The 21,165-nt window shown below is 37.5% G+C and overlaps 1 protein-coding gene across 3 annotated transcripts in view; it reads left to right on the top strand.

The window, feature by feature from the left end:
* Positions 1-21,165, top strand: part of agap3 (ArfGAP with GTPase domain, ankyrin repeat and PH domain 3) — a gene marked incomplete at its 5' end in the record, with an annotated part of 270,237 nt that overhangs the window by 207,105 nt on the left and 41,967 nt on the right. For all 3 annotated transcript variants that reach the window (XM_079806208.1, XM_079806209.1, XM_079806207.1), the window contains one exon: positions 7,101-7,253. In XM_079806208.1, the coding sequence (XP_079662334.1) occupies positions 7,101-7,253 (153 nt within the window). The remainder of the gene's footprint in view (positions 1-7,100; positions 7,254-21,165) is intronic.

The raw sequence follows: 21,165 nt of genomic DNA, 5'->3' as shown, positions 1-21,165 counted from the left end.
ATAATGGCAGCGGCGGCTCAGAGGGTCAGGGCTCGCTCCACGGCTCATCAGCCATCTGACAGCGCTCGGCGAGAGAAACGAGGAGAGATGAGGAGAAATCATCACCACCCCCTGCTAATCCATCGCCTCTACTTAACACCACAACCTCAGGCCTCCCTTCACTAGGACCCTAATACTTAGCCTAATAGCGTGTACGGATGGCAAGAAAAGTGCAAAGGACATTTAGATGTTTTTCGAGGCGTGATCCGATAATGATTTGACCATTTGTACACACTTGCTCAAAAGAACAATCAAAGCACATAATCATCAAGATTCTTGACCTGTGAAATGTTTGTTTTTAAAGGTGTAGAGTGCTGTTTTTGTGGCACTAGTGGCACTAAACAGAACTGCAAAAATAGCTACATAAACGTACGGATGGCTAGATGGGTGGACAGACAGATAGATAGATAGATAGATAGATAGATAGATAGATAGATAGATAGATAGATAGATAGATAGATAGATAGATAGATAGATAGATAGATAGATAGATAGATAGATAGATAGATAGATAGATAGATAGATAGATAGATAGATAGATAGATAGATAGATAGATAGATAGATAGATAGATAGATAGATAGATAGATAGATAGATAGATAGATTAGAACATATACTATATTGCCAAAAGTTTTGGGACGCCTGCCTTTACATGCACATGAACTTTAGTGACATCCCATTCTTAATCCGTAGGGTTTAATATGGAGTTGGTCCACCCATTGCAACTATAACAGCTTCAACTCTTCTGGGAAGGCTTTCCTCAAGGTTTAGGAGTGTGTTTATAGGAATTTTTGACCATTCTTCTAGAAGCGCATTTGTGAGGTCAGGCACTGATGTTGGACGAGAAGGCCTGGCTCTCAGTCTTCGCTCTAATTCATCCCAAATGAGTTCTATCGGGTTGAGGTCAGGCCAGTCAAGTTCCTCCACACCAAACTCGCTCATCCATGTCTTTATGGACCGACGCTTTGTGCACTGGTGTGCAGTCATGTTGGAACAGGAAGGGGCCATCCCCAGACTGTTCCCACAACGTTGGGAGCTTGAAATTGTCCAACATTTCTTGGTATAGTTCCTTTCACTGGAACTAAGGGGCCAAGCCCAACCCCTGAAAAACAACCCCACACCATAATCCCCCCTCCACCAAACATTACACTTGGCACAACGCAGTCAGGCAAGCACCGTTCTCCTCGCATATAAAAGAGCATCCGAAATGATTGTGCCATTATTGAAAGAGGCCGTCATGAGACTAACGCATGTGGTAAAGTGTCATTAAAGGAGACTTAATCATAAAAGTGCCGGATGAGGATTTATAACATAATATATTATCCAAACAGTACAATCAATTTATATTAAATTTTTTATATAATAAAAAAATTTTTCAAGTTGTGTACTAAATTCGCTAACTACTATGATGCTTCGCTTTTGTGTGTGGTTGGCAGGTTGTTGTTATGTGGTTGCTTTGGTGTTCTTGGTGGTTACTAGGATGTTTGGGGTGGTTGCAAGTCTATAATATTCACCAATGATTATTTCCAAAAAGGTTTTCCACACAATTCTACTGCCCCTTCTATCTCGCTGCCCATCTGCCCCAAACCCACGGCATTGATTAAGCCACAATAAGCACAAACAAACATAATTTTCAAAATGTCCCAGAGACTTTTGCCCCCCAGACTCGCCCATGGTCACCTCTAACTCCGCATCCGCACATCGTGTCACTCTCTGCGTGTGTGTGAAGTGGCAGGAGATCTTGTGTACAGTCTCTGCCCTGCACTCTCCTCTGATTTTCTCCACATTGTAATTGCATTATCCCCTTTTTATGCAGAATTGTTCTCTGGGGACTAATTGATGGAGACATGTTTAATTCATCAATCATTAGCATCAAATTTGACAATTAGTGATGATTGTTGAATTCTTGATGGAGATGAGACATGGTTAGGGGCTTATTTTGTCTTTTTTTCCCCGCACCAGCCAAGACGGAGAGCAAAATAAAATCATAAATAAAAGGAGTGTGGCATTATGTCTTTTAAAGAGTTGTTTTGGAGCGAGGGAATATTGGACTGTCGTTTTGTTTAGTCGATTTTCGAGACCTTAAATGTCTGCCTTAAATCTGAATCAAATTGGTTTAAGCAAATCTGACTAATAGACTTACAGATTACTTTTTCTTGTGCAGTGATGCTAGCTTTCATTCATTTAATTGATATTTGTCCAGTTTATGTCATAAGTCAAATCAAACATTGGTATGTAGCATCTATTTGTAAAACCATTTGTTAGATGTTATTATAGTTTAGTATTATAGTTAGTTAATTATTAATGCAACTTGTTATATCATTATACATTATATAATCTGTAAGAATATAAAAAATATATTTAATAATTATAAAATATTATACTTTATATATATATATATATATAATCAATATTATATTTATTTTATTTTTAAAATATCATGTTATATTATTATACATTATATTATGTGAGAATATTTTTTTTTTTAATATATTCATTAATTAGAAAATATACTATATATACACATACATTTATATAAACATTTATTAGGGCTGTCAAGCGATTACAATTTTTAATCTAATTATTTTACACAATGTGGCGGTTAATTAATCGCACATACATTTTTTTAAATATAGTGTTATATTATTATACATTATATTATATGGTTGAATTTTTTTATAATAATAATAATATTATAAATAGAATAAAATATTATACTATATATATATATATATATATATATATATATATATATATATATATTAGTGCTGGGAATCGATTACATTTTTGTACTAATTAATAAAAAAAATCCGTAATTAATCGCGATGAATCGCAAATTTAAAAACATTTATCGCCCGCGTTAACGCCTTAATTTGCCCAGCCCTAATTATATATATACATTTATTAGGGCTGTCAAGCAATTAATTTTTTTTTATCTAATTAATTACACAATGTGCCGGTTAATTAATCGCACATCAAATTTGGCTGAGAAATTACTCCCAAAAGATCATTGTCGTCAAGGTCATTGTCAAAGGTCATTATTGTGTAAAAAAAAATTCAAATAGTAGCTATAGTACAAAAAGTAGCTTCAGAAAGAAATATTTTTGGATGAACTATACCTTTAATGTTTGCTTTTATTAATATGGAAATATGAAATTATACTGTAAAGAAACTGCCAGTAGGTGGCGGTAAATGTGTAATTGAGCCATTCATTCGATTCGTTCATTCAGGGGTGAAGTAAATGGTTCTCTTTATGGTCCAGTGAATCATTAATGGTTCACCCGATTCGTTCAAAATGCGAATTCAGAAATTAAATGCTGTTTATTGCTCGGAATCGGAGACGAACAGTTCTGCTTTGCCTTTATATTTTCGTTGGCAAAACAGACTAAATACAACACCATGTTGTCTAAAACAACACAATATTAACTTATTTAGTTTATTTTATTAAAAGATCAGTATTGCATTTGCACTCGTGCTATTCTGGACAGAAAAACAGAAATCGTGTGATATTGCTTATACTGTATATCATGATGTAAATGGGAGGGCGTTTTCACACTGGCAGTTTAGTCCGAAACAGGGCACGGTTCACATGAAAAATTGGTAATGTGAAAGCTGTCATGCGGACCCTGGTGGGGTGAGCTGAGCTCAGGGGTAGCGAATCTGAGACTGCCTGAAGGAGGTGGTCTGAGTTCAGTTGCGCAACTTGTGCTCGAACTGTTCCACGATTCACCTGAATGTGAAAGCAACACGGTCTCGGGTGCCTAGGAAAGTAACCTGCGCATGCATTTAATCAGATGCCGACGTATTAAGTTCAATAAAACACATGTAAGGGATGGTAGTGTTGATGATTTACCTTGGATTCGTGCATAGCACCGACGGGAACAATTGCGCTCTGACGCGGACCACAACAAATGTGCCCAGTGTGAAAACCCCCTGAGACTAAAACTCAAACAGGGGCATTTTGTCTTGAATTTTATGGCCAATCTAACTGCATTTTAGAGGCTTCCTCACACAGTGAGTTGTTGCCCTGCATCATATTCTTCATCAATCAACTGTATGAAATGTAAGATGGCCTAAGTAGGTCTGGGCGGGGCAAGTGCATTAAATGCGTTAATAATTTTAACGCGTTAAATCGACAGCCCTAACATTTATACATACATATTTTAGTCTGCAGTGTTGTTGAATCCTCAGTGGCTTATATCATGTTTAAGTACATTGCCGCAGGTTTTCACGAGCATTAAAGGAACATAACTGATACTCCAATAGGTTTATGAACACATACTTCATAAGCAATTTGCTCTAAAACAATAATTACCATTTCCGCAGGATGCCAATATCATACGGCATTGATCTAAGTAACAGCGGCGTCTGAATTCATTGGTGAGGGATCCAGTCAGGGGCAATATTATGACAGAATTAATAAAATCTTCTTTTAAACAATACTGTGGTGATTACATGTCTCCGAACAGACAAATATAAGAATAACCCTCTATTCTTTCAATTACTCACGAATTACTACTGATTGTGTCAAGGCGTTTTTTTCAGGCGCTAAAGTAAACTGCGAAGAACAGACTCTTGTTAGCCTAATGCGTCCTAACCATTAGCGAGAGTAATAAGTGTATCAAATTCACATAATCATGTCTAATTAGTATCAGTAATTATCTTGTTGGGTGCGAGAATATTAATCTTGCGGTCCCCATAGGGGAAGGGCGTCTCTTGCAGGGAGAGAGCGATAGAGCTTCAACCCCACGCTGTGGAGTACTTGCTAAATTAGCATGCTCCAAATCAGCGCTGAGGAGGGAGGGGAGCGAAGGGAACGTGTCGAAGGAAAAGGCAAAATTGCATAAAGCGAAAAACAACAGAGAAAAGTTTAGTCCCACTGTGAAATGCATTAGAGCCTAGTAAATAAAATATCAATGTTTTCCGGATGCTTTTGAAGTTTTTGCAAGAGTTAATAGTGCACAGGGTTGGTGCTAAACCGTTAACGGGTGCGTGTGGGTAAAACTTTTCAATTCATTTCCATTTTTTTCGACACAGTTTACATTTAACAATTAAGAAATCATTACTATGTGTTTTGATGCCACATTTAAGTTAGCAGATTTTTTTCTCTTCTGATCTGCTGCTGCATAGCATACATTATATCTGCAGATGGATGTTTCTTTAAAGCCTCAGGAACAACTGAAGCGGGGGAGGGGGGGTCATAAAACAGCACATTACAAAATGTAATTGTTTTATAAACATTTTAGGAAGACTAGACTAAAGGCAATATAAAACCAATTTGAAAATGAACTAGCATTGAAGGAAGAAACAATGTTGGATCTTAAAAATCATTATGTACTGTAGGTATCCGTCTAAACCTGACCTTGAGCCCTGAATGCAGATAATTAAATACTAGCCTTCATCTCTATCAAGCAAGAAGCCTGTATTCAGAAACAGGAGGAGAGGACCCCATGCGACCCGGCCAGGCCGGTGAATTGGCGCCCAACGCGGGGCATCCGCTGATTGAAGCCAGGGAGGGCCGTCAGCGCCGCCGCGAGAGATGGATGTGTCAGGCGGAGAGTGGGGGAGAGCTAATTACCGTTCCGAGTGTATCTTGTTAATTAAGGGCTAATTAGTGGCAGAAACGCAGAGGGAGCAGGGTAGGGAGACGGGGTGAGGAGCCGACTGCTCATGTATTACGACGAGACTAATGCGCTGACAAGATAGGAAATGTATACGCTAAATCTTTACCGCGACTTCTTTAGTCCCGAGGTTGATACTGTGTGGTTCTCATCTTATCTATGTTAAAATAGTTGATTAGCTTCAGGTTTTATAAATTAGAAGTACCACTGTTTTACTATAGTAATGTAGTTTTTATGTGTACTGATCTGATTCTTATTTAAAGGTAACTGTTGTATTTTTGGCAGAAACCGTCTTTGCCATGGTGATTTATGTTAGGTACATTAGCTAATCATGAACTAGGATAATTCCTTTGCAAGTCATGCAAATACCATAGTAATTGAATATGATTGTCATTTAGTTCTACAGTATAGTTACATTTACACATTTCTCTTAAAGGGATTTACATTGCATTCAGGGTACACATTTTATCAGTTATGATATTGTTGGACCCACTTTATATTAGGTGGCCTTAACTACTATGTACTAACATTTTAATTAATCATTTGATACAATGCACTTATTGTGTACATACATGTTTTTACATTGTACTTACATTTTAAAAAATTACCTGCTTGTAATTACATCTGTAATTAATTTCTGTAGTTACATTTGTAATTACAGTTGACACTTCCCTTACACCTAACCCTACCCTTAAACTTACCCATACCACCACACCTGTCCCTAACTCTACCCGTATCCCACCTCAATATCAGCAAAGGTGTTTTGCAATACAATTTGAACACAGTAAGTACATTGTACTTATTTTTTGATGTAAGTACATAGTACTTAAGGCCACCTAATATAAAGTGGGGCCATATTATTTTATATAACTTTATTGTCAGACAAAGTCTGACATTTGTCTTATGTTACGGTATGTTCATTCACAAATACAAAACCATACTACATAAACGTAATGTTTACTGTCACATACACACACAAAAAAACGGTATAGATTTCATTTTTATGTGACTTATTCAATTCTAATACAGCTTGATGCATGAAGGAATGCTTTAATCTTGTTGATGCCAATGAGATGGTAAAAGTACAAATTCAATATCATGCATCTCCTGGGAATCAAACCTTTAACCTTGACGTTGCTAGTGACATGATCTGTTTTTTTTGAGCTACAAGAAAACCATAGTACGGGTTTGTTCTTTTTAACCACTTAATTGATAGGGATATTAGTGAGAAAACCCAAATTGATGCAGAGAAGAGATGGGATGGATCTTGTGTCGCCTGCATGAGCATGTGTACAGTAGTAATCACTAGGCCACGGCTCCATCATGCGTTTGAATTTCACCTGTGTGTTAAGTAACTTCTCAGCGCTATAAAATGTGATTTGAATGTCTCTCTAACCGAATCTCTCTCTCTTTCTCTCTCTCTCTTCTCTCGTTTGTCAGGCACTCCTCACTCTAACAGCAGCAGTTCCCTTCAGTCTGGAGGCTCTGCGGCCGGCGTGGCTTTGGGGACTAGTAAAGAGGGGATGCACCAGCGCTCGTTCTCCGTGTCCAGTGCAGAACAGTGGAGTGAGGCGGTTATCAGCACCACAGCAGGTCAGAGCAGCAGCTCAGAAACTCCTACTCTACCACACTATAGACACTTCCATTGCTCTGATATTTACAGCAGATTATAGATCGTACTCAGGGCCAGTGTTTGTGGGATTGTGCTGCAGTTGTATCAAATAAGTGAATGCATCAATCTCTGCGGCTTACGTCTCTGCGTTTTATTAATGTCTTTTTAGTATGCCCAACATATTATCCAATGGTAATCAGCCTAATACTTGAGTACTGCCAAAAAGGTTCTGAAAACCTACACTTTTTGAAGACGATCCTGTATTCATCATGACTTTACAGCATTAGCAAAAGTAATTGTTTTAAAATGATGGAGTTCTGCCTAAATCTATGGAATGATCATGTGGTGATTTTGTTAAGCTATTAATGTTGGCTAGAAATGAAAATTCTCTCCTAGACAAACAGGAAGGTTTGTTAAAAGTGGGGGCTCGTCCGGGATCAGTTTTCTAAATGCACGTTATAGATCTTTTCGTGGATGACTTATTCATGCAAAGGGTTGGGTACCGAACTCTGTACTTTTAAGGGCACCGACCGAATTACGTCGGTACTACCGAATACCGACTCACATTAAATCAATCGGTACCAAATTTCGGTACCTGAGAACGCATATTGTGATATAGACTAGTGTCTGTGAATATTAAACCGCAAAAAGACCATTTAAATACGAACCATGCGTGTCTTTGTGCGAATGAATGCGTAGACGCGCGGTTTACAGTCTATGGGTTTACCTCACACACACTCTCACTCAGAATCGCGTGTGACGGTCACATGTTTCCATCTCTGCCTCTCATATGAGGACATGAACGTCATCTCCAGAGCCACTGAGTCACTTCATGAGCATTTTACCATTTCATTTGAGAAAAACGACCAACGCCACAGAAACTCAAATTCACGGCAACCCGTCAAAATAAAAGTTCGGCTAACTTGACAAATAAATTACTGTTGTACAGTAGATTTTAGATACGTCTCAATGTAATAATAATAATACTAACACTAATATAATAATAAATTATCAAAACTTTATTTAAAAAAAATTGTATTACAATTTTTCTTCATGTTTTAATTTTAACCATATAAAGCTCAGTTGTGCAGCAGTTTGTTTGACAAAAAAGTTTAATTAAATTAAAAGATACATTAAATTAATGTCTAATGTCTTCATTTGATTACCAGAAAATACATAACACATCATTTGTGGGAAATCTTTTCATAGAAATGAAAGAAAAAAAAAATAATAATAATATGGTTGTTTTAATGAATGAAATTAAGTACCTAGTAGCCTACTATTTACTAGTAAATATTACAGTAATCAAACATTGCAGACCAGGGCTCCAGAGTGCGACTAAATGGTCGCATTTTGCGACTAAAATTTGAGAGTGTGCGACTGAATTTTACATCCAGTCGCACATGTGCAACCAGTAAATTTGCCTGCTGTCGGTACTGGAGAAATTAAGAAAATACACTTACTAATTATAATTGATAGACGTTATGTCTGGCAAATTCTATCTTTGCCAGCTGTTTCTATATGAGAGAATATTAAACCATTTGTCCGTGATGCATTTTTGCCATTCGCAATCCAGGAGAGAGAAAAAGCGAGCGCTCTCACGTGGAGCTACAGCGAACACAACACGTCAGTCCGCTTTAATGAGTGACGATGGCCAAGAACTAAACAAAAGTTTATTCTGCTTAAACTTTAGGCATGTGCTGTGATATTAATCTAATTTTATTTTCGATTTTGGCTTCCAAGAATTATAAAAAGATGGTATGAGGGTAAAACTATTCCTATAGCCGTGTTCAGTCGAGCTCATCCTTCCCTTCACAGCTGCTGTCATTTCTCCTTAAACCTAAACTAAACGTAAGATTCAGTGATTGTTGTAAACTGCAGTCTCTACTGTTGCTAAACTGCGGGATGTGTTTGATAATAAAGAGCTATTAAATGCACAATAATCCGCGCAAGAGACGCTGTTTCCAACTTCAAGGCGGCTTATGTGTGTGTGCTGCGAAATGGACCGATTTGCACTTAATATTATTTTAGGCTTCGTGTGCGCGTCTAAACCATCAAATAAACAACAAATAGCCGGTGTCAAAATGACCGGATTGGAGAGTAGTTATTTTAACAGTTTATATCTTAAATGGGCGTAAATAGTTTGGAGAAATAGGAGAATATGATATTATTAGTTCTACATTCGATCGGTCTTAAAGGGGCAGCGTCTAATAAACTTGCTGACGATTGAGCCATTCATTCGAATCGAACAAAAGGCAAATATTCACATCTCTTGAATTAATAACTTTAGCTTTTATAAGCATTAATCTATCAATTTATACAGTGAAAACTATGCAGTGTTATTTTACATTTCATTACTTTATTAGATTTCTTTGTAGGTTTGTTCTTTACTGTAATATTAATGTTAGCAGACCTTCCGAATGCCTGCACACTGGTCCATTTACACATAGATGTTTTATATTTTATTCAAACTTTGCGGTTTCTTTTGCAATAGATATTTTACTTTTCAGGTTATAAAGCCATGTTAATTATGTTCTTAATTATGTTTTTATATATATATATATATATATATATATATATATATATATATATATATATATATATATATATATATATATATATATATATATATATATATATATATATAATAAAAATAAAATAAAGTATAATAAAAAGAACCGGTAAGAATACTGTTAAAAGTACCGGATCGATAAGCAGTATCGGTAAGAGTAGTAATACCATTAAAACCTTAACGATACCGATACCTATTAGTAATAAAGTGGATATTAGTAGATTTGGTTAGCATGTTGATTTACGGTGTGCGCCCCTAAAATTTCTGGTTGTGCCCCTAAAATTTTCAGTTGGGGGCCATTGTGCTCCTAGTCAAAAAAGTTAGTCTGGAGCCCTGCAGACAATAGCAGACAGCGACCAGGGCAACTCTGGCATAATGTCAATAACACTTTTATAAATGACTTACAGGTTCTTTACTGTTATTAAGTACCGAAAAAAGGTACCGTTGGGTAAATGTGAACGGTACCCAACCCTATTCATGCATATACATTTTTTTTGACCTTGTCATTTTTAATCAAAGTGTCATAACCGGGCCTTCAAGTGAAAACGACAGACTTCTCTTGTGACGTATGCAGGATTTCCCCAATTTCATTTAGTCCGCTTAAACCCCGTCCCTGCTAGCTCGCCTTCATCTGCCTCAACTTTTAAATGCAACGCTCACTTCTCAGAATCCCATCAACAACCTGTAGTCCTTTACGTCACAAAACGGTAGAAAAGATCTGTCCCTACTTCCGTTTAATCGGGTAAATACTCTTTGATTGACACAGAAGATCAAAAGGTTTCAAATCTGTTAAAGTTATTAGTCTATTACGATTTTAACATAGCACTAACAGTAACTATAGGAACCGTGGCACTTTTGTTTATCGCTTGTATCAGTGGTTGTGCTGTTAACAAGCCAATCGCTAATCAGGATAATTCGGTAATTGCGGCTTTGAACGTAACTCTGGTCCCGCTGCAGCTGTGCCCCCCAAATAGTCTCTCTCTCGCTCTCGCTCTCTCCTCATCCTGTCAGTGCACTTGAGTGAAGTCAAATAATATATTTGCCGGGCGTAACAACGCTGCACATTGCCCCCCCCCCCCCCCCTCCCGTCTTCACTACTTCTTTTTTTCCCCTCCCGCGTTGGAAAATGAATGCTTTACGGGGACAACATTCATCACTGGTTATTTCCCTCTCTTTGTCGGCTGGCAGTAAAAAAGCACTTAAATGCACATCAACAGAATAACAGTCATTTCCATGCATGTTTGCGCACTCGTCGTTCTCATTAGCGGCTGCTCTGTTTCTCCCCCCCCGCCCTCGCTCTCTCGCCCTCTCCGTTTTTGTCTCTCGCCCTCTCTCTCTCTTTCTCTCCTCCCCCCCTCCTTCTGTTAGGGTCCCAGGGGCCCCGCTAGTTTAAAGAGCGCTCTTTACGAGCAAAATGGAGGCCCCGCCGTGTGGCCCCGTGGTGTCGCAGACAGAACACGACGCCGCGCGACACTCGCCCTTCTCTGCTCGTCTCCGCTTGTCGAACAATCAATTTCAGCCCCGCTCCGCCATCGGCCCCCCGTCTACACCCATCAGCTCCACATCCTAAAGCAGAATTACTCAAAGCGGCCGTAGCCACGGAATGAGCTGCATATGCGTGTGTGTTTGTGTGTGTGTGTGAGGCAAAGCACTTCATTAGGCCCTGGTGTAAAATAGTTATTGTCACACACAAGCACACATACTCAGACATTTAGCTGTATCAGGATTTGGTGGATGCATTTTCTCTATGACCTGTTACCCATCAGCCTCTCGGTTCCTGCGTTTACTGAGAGCATTATAGCTTTACAGGTCATAATAGAGATAATAGAGTTTTATATCAAAGATCTCCGGAAAGTGCACACCTAGAGCAAACCCCATTTATTGTGCCTAAGATTTTCTTTGCTGTGTTGTCGTCGTTCTTTAGTCTGCTTTAGTTGATGTGACGAAGGGATGGGTGTGCATGCTGAACTAGTTGTCCAATAGCTGACTAGTCCACTAGTGAGTTGGGATGCACCAATATTTAAATGACTGATTTTAATATAAAAGAAACATGATCATTAATTTCATGTTATGGCTAATTATATGCTATTTTGTTTAAATAAATTAAGAATAAAACACAAAAAAATCTAATTAAATGCTTTATATATATATAAATAATATATTATCAACATATGTTGCTATTTTTTTATTATTGCAATTTTTTTACTGATATTATATTATACATCTATACTAGTGAGCTATAATTTTTTTGCACCCTTTATAAGGGATTAATTTATAGACATACACTACCTTTTTAAAAAGTTTAGGGTCGTTTTTGAAAGAAGTCTATTATGCTAACCAAGGCTGCATTTATTTGATCAGAAATACAGTAAAAACAGTAATATTGCGATTTGCGAAATAATATTACAATTTAAAGTAGCTGTTTTTTATTGTAATATATGTTAAAATGTAATTTATTCCTGTGATCAAAGCTGAATTTTCAGCATCATTACTCCAGTCTTCAGTGTCACATGATCCTTCAGAAATCAAGAAACATTTATTCACTGACTTTCATTGTATGGAAGGGAAAAAAAGTATACAGGTTTGGAACGACATGTATTCGTGTATCATCAGGAATGTTTTGCGTAAATTTGCCTTTGATGCCTCTTTAGGTGGTAAATAGATCTTAACCGAGCCCTAATCACGCCATTATCCTTGTCAAGGGTTGGAGGTCAACCAACAGATCAAGGCTGTAAAGATGAGCATCGGTAGATTGATATTATCCTCAAACAATCACATGAATCTCAACCCAGTAACTATTTCCATATGATGTAAGTGTTGTTCTCATTTGTGAGGCTGCGCTGGATAAGGGGAGCTTCACATCGCTACAGCCTCTGAATACTGATTCTTTTGATTAAATCTCCACTCTTCTCTTAGTTATATTTGTGCCGTACATGCTGGATATCACTCATAAGATAAGAGTGTGTGTTATGGAATTGTTTTATCACCATGTATCTCAATCATGTCTTAGTTATCTAGTGTACTTAGCTAGTTTTTTTTTTTTTTTGGTACAGTTTTTATAAAGGAGCTTGATTTTTTTCATTTTCCGAAAATGCAATAGCTAGTGTGTTCTAGGCAGTTGCCAGGGCTTTGCTACGGTGTTTTTGGTGGTTGCTTTCTTACTCCGTTGATCATTGTGTGCATATAGTCTTCATTTCCACAATGGTTTTGATTGGTTGTTAGCATGTTGGCTATGCAGTTATTAGGGTGTTCTGGGTGGTTGCTAGTGTGTTATGGGTGGTTGCTTTCTTAATCTGTTAATCGTTGTATGCTTAGAATCTTCATTTCCACAATTGTTCTGATTGGTTGTTAGCATGTTGCTATGCAGTTGTTAGGGTTTTCTGGGTGGTTGCCAGGGCGTTGCTAGGGTGTTCTGGGGGGTTGCTTTCTTAATCTGTTAATCGTTGTATGCTTAGAATCTTCATTTCCACAATTGTTCTGATTGGTTGTTAGCATGTTGCTATGCAGTTGTTAGGGTTTTCTGGGTGGTTGCCAGGGCGTTGCTAGGGTGTTCTGGGGGGTTGCTTTCTTAATCTGTTAATCATTGTATGCTTAAAATCTTAATTTCCACAATTGTTCTGAATGGTTGTTAGCATGTTGCTATGCAGTTGTTAGGGTGTTCTGGGTGGTTGCCAGGGCGTTGCTAGGGTGTTCTGGGTGGTTGCTTTCTTAATCTGTTAATCATTGTATGCTTAGAATCTTAATTTCCACAATTGTTCTGATTGGTTGTTAGCATGTTGCTATGCAGTTTAGGGCTGCAACGACGCGTCGACGTCGTCGATGACGTCGACTACGAAAATACGTCGACGTCCGTGAAATGCGTCGACGCGTCGGCGGCACATTATTTACGTTCTAGAATGGAACAGAAGATCTAGAATAATGGCAGCTTCTGCTCCCGGGCATAGTGAAAATGATCATTTATCATATAAAGCCAGACCGCGACATTCAAAAGTGTGGGAGTACTTTAAACAGAAGCCGAATAAAACTGTGCTTTGTTCGCTCTGTAACGCCGGTTTCACACTGCGCGCAGTGGCAGAGCAGGAGCTGTGCGCGTGGAGAGCGGGAGCTTTCACACTGCAGTCAGTGTTGCCAAGTCTGCTTTTTTCCGCGGAATTGGGCTACTTCTACACTGTTGCCGCGGGCTGTGTCTCATGTCCGCGGGTTGAAGCAAAAAAACACACATATTTAACCCCCCGAACGCGATGTTTACCAGAGAACCTCCCCGAAACGCGATTGGGCTTGTTTCGGGCTAGTTTTGAGTAACGAATGGGTGGGTTTTGTTGTGTAAACCTGGCAACCCTGCTGCCAGTGTTCTCTCGCGCAGCTGAACCGTGGCGCGTGTATTGCAACAGATGGTCACATTTTCCAGTGTTCTTCTCCGACCCCAGTACGTCTCGTGCTTTTATTTATTATGGGCTGCATATATCTCCTGTATATGCGACCTGGTTCCGCTCTGTCCCAAACACATATGCATAATAACTTGCTGTATATAGGTAGTTTACATGATTAAAGTAACATTACAGTTAAGATATGCCTCTAGCTTTAATCATTTAAATATGTCTTTGAAGTTTGGGCAAAAACTTCTGGCAGCTTTAGTCGTTGTTTATGCACATGTATCTTCAAAATAGACGACTAGTTATACATTAACACTATGCTGAAAGCTCCTGTATGTGAACCTTTTGCAGATAAATATAAGTGCATTTTCGTTTACTATTGACACAAATCAATAAGTAAATCATACTCAACTACTATAGTAAACAACTTTTCCTAATTAGGCCTACTCTGTATACATTTTATGATGAATAGTATCATTATACATGATGTTTAAAAAGCTTCTTGTGTTCATATATTTCATTATAAAATGGCATACTATGTACACCACCCTTCCTGAAATACAATTAATATTGTCATCATTCATTGATTTCATGTTAAAATAATATACAAATTCACTACCCTCTTTGAAATACAATAATCAGTAAAAAAGAATCATAAAATTAATCCGAAAAAATAATCGTTAGATTAGTCGACTAATCGAAAAAATAATCGTTAGATTAGTCGACAGAAAAAATAATCGTTAGTTGCAGCTCTAATGCAGTTTTTAGGGTTTTCTGGGTGGTTGCTTAGGTGTTCTGGGTGGTTACTTTCTTAATCTGTTGATCATTGTATGCATAGAATCTTCATTTCCACAATTGTTCTGATTGGTTGTTAGCATGTTGTTATGAAGTTGCTAGGGTGTTCTGGGTGGTTGCTGGTTGTTTTTTTTATTCAATTGATATAATTCTCATTTCGACATTTGTTCTGATTGCTTAGCATGTTGCTATGCAGTTGCTAGAGTGTTGCTAAATCGAGTGTTCTAAGCGGTTGCTAGGGTATAATGAGTAATTTCTTACTCTGTTGATCATTTTATGGATAAAATCCTCATTTGTTTTTTTTTGTTTTTGGTTGTTAAGCATATTGCTTTGTAAGTTGCTAGGGTGTTCTGGATGGTTGTTAGGTAGTTGTCTTAATCTTCTAATCATATTATTAATCCTTATTTCCATTTTTTTTCTGATTGATGGCTAGCAAGTTGCTATGCATTTTCTTGGGGTTTCTTACTCCGTTAGATCATTTTATGCATAGAATCCTCATATTAATAGAATTATCACAAAAGTGTAAAGTGTGATGATCTGCACTTAGATCAGTTAGTCTGTAGATTAGCGTGCAGCAGCTGAGGTAGTCTAGCGGTTTGGTGCTAATCTGGAATCTGCCGTCGTTAAGGGGCGGAGAAGACTTCTCCCCTGCGGAGCTCGAGGAGGCAGCGAGCGCAGGGAGTTTGATTCCCCGCTCTTGGCTGTAATGAAGTTTGACATTTCGTTTGGAGAGAGCAGCGGCGTGTGCCTGCCCATGCCTTGATTAGCGCTCTCTAATTGACAATAATAAGAAGGAAGTAGTGATTGTGTTCTGCACACTTTTTTCATCATTAATTGCAGCCATTGCCATTGATTACGGACGGGGGTTGCTCACTCGGCTGCCGTGTCAAGGGGTAGGAGTGGAGGGAGGGGGGCGTCGTCGGCTCCGTTGCAAAATTACCGTCCGCACCCGCTAGCTCTCGAATTAGCTACTGGGAGAAATATAAGTTTCTCCTCACGTACGGCTGGAAGAAAAAATTGAGAGCTATTAAGAAATGAGTTAATGTTCTTTGTTCACACCCTCCAATCTTCCTGTGCTCACCCACAGCCCTCGTCTCTAGAACCGGGCTGTAAAGTGCCGTTTCCCGCGGGGACGCTAACGGTCGCTAATCGCAGGTTAGCTGACCACCTTATTTCCCACTGCTACCTGAAGAGTGCTTCCAGCCAAACTCAGATTAGGCTGTAAATGGATTCTGATCCCTTGCATACTTCAAATTTACCTCACCTTAGACTGCATTGCAAAAGTTACTTTTAAGTTTTTTTTTCTTTTACTTGATTTCCAGTTAAAAACATGGTTCGAAGTAGGGAAAAATGGAAAAATCTTTGTTTCCAGACTATTTCCCCAATTCAGTTTTCTATTCATTTAGAATTTAGAAAAAAAAATATTTCTTTAAAAAAAAGTGATTTCATGGCAAAAGTTTTGCGATCATTTATCGAGATATTCGCACATATTTTCATTATGCAAAACTGTTTGACTTTACCATAAGAGAGTCTCTTGAACTTCAGTAAATACATATGCATGTGCCACTCACACCAGCAACAGATAAATCAGACCATACGTTGCTTTTTGGTGATCGTGCAACACAAACCACGTTTACAGTATCAAACCGATGTGTCAGAGCTGAACGTGTAGGTTATACAGTGTTTAGGTTTCTTCTCATCATGTAAGCGCATGTTATCACTTCGAGAAAACCAATGCAAAAAGCTGAGAAGAAATTACAGATGATTGTACTATATACTAAGTATGAACCATAAATATGGTCTGAAAAATCTACAGAGAAGTTTGGAAATTTGAGTCTGGAAAAGTATGGAATTTTGACATTAAAAAATGTGTAGGAACCCTGTAAAATACATTTACTTTAAGCAATACTGCAATAGATATTAATACTTGTTTTAAAAGAATGTGTCTTAATACAAGTTTTAAGCATAAACAAGTTAAAAATGTGCCAGTGTGTTAAGAAAAAATACACTTATTATATTTTACTATATTAAATTATACATACAGTCTATGAAATCTTAATATCCAATAACTTGATTATATTTTATTATAAGGATTTTTTTATTAGATATTTTTACTGGAAAACAAGACAAAATACCCGTTAAGAATGATTATGCAGTGCACATTGAGTTTCTTGCAGAGTATTTAGCAAAGTTACGTTCGTAGTGCTGCAATGTTAGCGGTTCCCTGAGGCTTACATTAAAAACAATCATACCAAAAATCTATTTATTTAGATTATTTTATACATGCTTTTAGGAAAAAGGAGATTTTCAACGATTCAGAGCTAGTCTGTTATTGTTATGATGACAAACGGGCATTTTCACCAGTTGAATCATATTTAATGAAAAAATAATTATATATAACATATACATGTATGTATGTATATATTTACTTCCATATATATATATATATATATATATATATATATATATATATATATATATATATATATATATATATATATATATATATTATCTTTAATTTATCTTTTTTTACTAGTGGATGCAGGACACTGTAGTTCATTTATGTAAGTGATGATAGCAAAATAAAGTAAACTGTGACATATTATACCCAAAAATTCTCCATACAGTGACTATCAGTAAAATTGATACAATTTTGGGACCAAAATGATTCAGACACTTTGACTTGACCATGTTTTGCTGAAGTGTTTTTTCTTTAATTGCTGAGGCGACATTTTACACCACAGACTGAACACAATGAAGCATTGCTTGGTGATTGGTTGACCTAAATTGGTATTCTCCAATTGTGTACATAAATTTGACAGCTGATTGGTTGATTGTAATCCATTACATACCTTTCTATCAAAGTGAAATTATCAAGACGAATTTGTTCTGACAGTTTAACTCTTGTCAGTTCTTGTCATATTTTTATAACCATTTTCTAAACTTTAGCAAATAAACTGATAATGGAGAAAATGTTGAAGGTGTCTGAATCAATTTAGGTTTCTCTGTGTGTATATAAAAGGATATCAGGGTACCATATTAATCAGTTTTCTTCACTTCCATGGCATAACACAAAATACCATTGCATTTTTAGCCATATACCTTGGTATTATCATCGCTGTACTTTGGTATTTTTTTGATCAGCGATGACTCTGTAAACAGACGTTCAGATGATTCATCTGAGGTCTGGTGTGAGGGACAAGGGCAGCCCTTCACTGTTAACCTCCACCTACACACACAATGCCACTGCTGTCACAGCCGCTGATGGCCACTCTTCAGTGTGTTTGCGTGCTTGTATGTGCGAGAGCTTCTGCATGTGTGTAAGTGTGTGAACAGTATTCTCAAGAAGCCCTCTACCCCCAGCTGTCTGCTGTAGCTAATGATTGGTCCCAGGGGGGCTGTTGGGAAGAGGAGTGTAGAAATTGAAACAGACGTTCGCGTCCCTGCCACAACGTGTGTGGCAGCTGGGAGCGCCGCTCCGCCATTCAGTACGAGGGAGGGTGAGCAGACTTTTAAAGTCATGAATATCAATGGTGAACACAGAGTCAGTGATGAAGCATCAACTGCCAACCTGCCGTGTTTCCAGCGAGCTTATATCACTATATCTGCTTTGTAGTGCCTAAACGGCACTCATGGTAAACATGGTGATCTTGGACTGAGAAAGAGGCCTTTCAGTGGTAGTTGAACCATTGATGATTTTTTATTTATATGACTGATAAAAATATTGTTGAAATTGACCAATTAAACAGTATGCATAGACAGATTATACTTATGAAAAATGCACACACATACATGTATATAATTTTATTTATATATATATATATATTTGTTATTTTTTTTATTATATATTGACAGATTATACTGATGAAAAATGCACGCACACACACACACACACACACACACACACACACACACACACACACACACACACACACACACACACACACACACACACACACACACACACACATATATATATATATATATATATATATATATATATATATATATATATATATATATATATATATATATATATATATCATTTTATTTATGTGTATGTAAAAAATTGTGTGTGTGTGTGTGTGTATATATATATATACTATCATTACATTTATTTAAAAAAAAATTAAATATCTATTTAAAAAAAAAAAAAAAATTGATAGTGTACTTATTACTGAAAGGTAAGTTAGTATCATAAACTAACAAAAAAGTTATACATATAGTTTTTTTTAAATCATATTTTATATTGCAATTTTAACCGGAGATATTAAAAAAAAAAAATTCACCATATATATATATATATATATACTTTTTTTTGTGTGTGAAAAAATTGAATTGCAATATCTTACTAGTTACTGTTAAATATACTACCAAGAATTAATAGTTTTTTTATTATTAATGATATTATTTTATATCTTATTATTTTGACATTATTTTTTTTATTTTAATACATTAATATACTTTTTAATTGTGTGTGTGTGTGTGTGTGTGTGTGAGTGTGTGTGTGTGTGTGTGTGTGTGTGTGTGTGTGTGTGTGTGTGTGTGTGTGTGTGCACGCTTAAAATTAATTTGTCACACCACAGTATCACTTACAATTAACTAGAATTTAACTGCAATTAAAGCAAAAGGTTATTATTATGGTGAAAAGTACCTTAATAGCTACACGTTCCCTTATGAATTAAAATATAAATGTGTAAATTTGATTTTATAATCCTGAAAGCTCATGGACATCTCATGCGTCATCTGCCCATTTACAAATCCATTTCTACATTTACATACCTCTGTAACATTATCATTAGGACAAATCTTTCTTGCGTATCTTTGATAAAGATAAAGCAACAATATTGATTGAGAATTATCGTAATTGTGTTACGGGGCTAATTGTTAAACCCTCTAATTTGTCTCTTGCCATGTGTAATTAAGCTCAAATCCCACAGTGCATTTGAGTAATCCTCTGCTTCATCATTTATTCATTATCAAGCTGTTCTTATTAAACACCTCAATCATAATTATTAACCGCGTCTTATCAATAAAACAGCAAATTGCATCGGTTTAGCAGATGAAATGAAACGGCAGCCGTACAGAAATGTTGGAGAGAAACTGAAGTGTTGAAGGTAGCATTAGCTACACGCTAAAGTCATCGGTGCCTGCGGCGGATTCGGTGGCTGTAGTTTATCCTCCTGTACCCCCTGCGCGCCTCCATCTCTCTCTCTTTAAAGAGCACGCTAGCCTCGAGATCCCTCAAGGTAAACCCCCAAATTACGCCTAATGTTCTACACAGGCTAATGGTTGTCGGTGCCATTAGAATATGCGTTATTTGGCTCCGCGGGTTTCAGACACTCCCAGACCCGACCGTTGTCGCTCGCACACACATTTACACGCGCACACACTCTTATACACCCCAGGCCTGTGGAGATGAATGGAGTTTGCAACACTACAATGAGCTTTTGATGCCAAGACAATGGAGGAGGCTGCCCACATCTGACACACTGTGTGTGCGAGTGTGTTTCTGAGGGCCGCTAACAATATGGGGTCCACTTTGCCGGGCCCTTCTGCCCCTGGGCTGGTCGGGGGGTTGTGGGTAATAGTGTCCCGAGGGCGCCCAAAAATGATGTCTAAGTGTCATGAAGCTCAGAAAGATGGCCATGGCTTCCCTACTGACACCCCCTTTTCTTACCGCGTCGCCCCGCCACAGAAACACACTGGCGTGGGGCGGCAGGTTAATATCACTTGTATGAAATCACCTTACACCCGGACCCAACCTCTCTTGTGCTTGGATGCTCGTGTGGCCTCTCCCATTACAGCGGCGGTCCTCGGGCAAGACCGAATCATCATTTGTTACTCACGCGCACGTCCCCTTCTCGTCAAGCTAATCGAGGTGAAGCGAAGGTGTGGTCCATCTCTTGCTGTTCTCTGTGGTTGTGGATCTTCACTTGGCCTGTAAAATGTGCTGGAACCAGGTCCAAAATTAAGGAAAAATCATCAAGTGACCTATAATCTATTATAAAAATGTTACAACATAATATGCGATCAATTTTGTGTTTCGCTAGAAAGCCAAAACTACTTTTTTTTTTTGTATTGTTGTCTTTCTTGATTGTATGTACTGTATATATAGACAAAATATTATTTAATATAATGCAAAACTATTAT

This window comes from Gobio gobio, assembly GCF_949357685.1.
Source record: "Gobio gobio genome assembly, chromosome: 23".
NCBI classification, from domain to species: domain Eukaryota; kingdom Metazoa; phylum Chordata; class Actinopteri; order Cypriniformes; family Gobionidae; genus Gobio; species Gobio gobio.
This window is presented reverse-complemented; position numbering and strand designations above follow the sequence as displayed.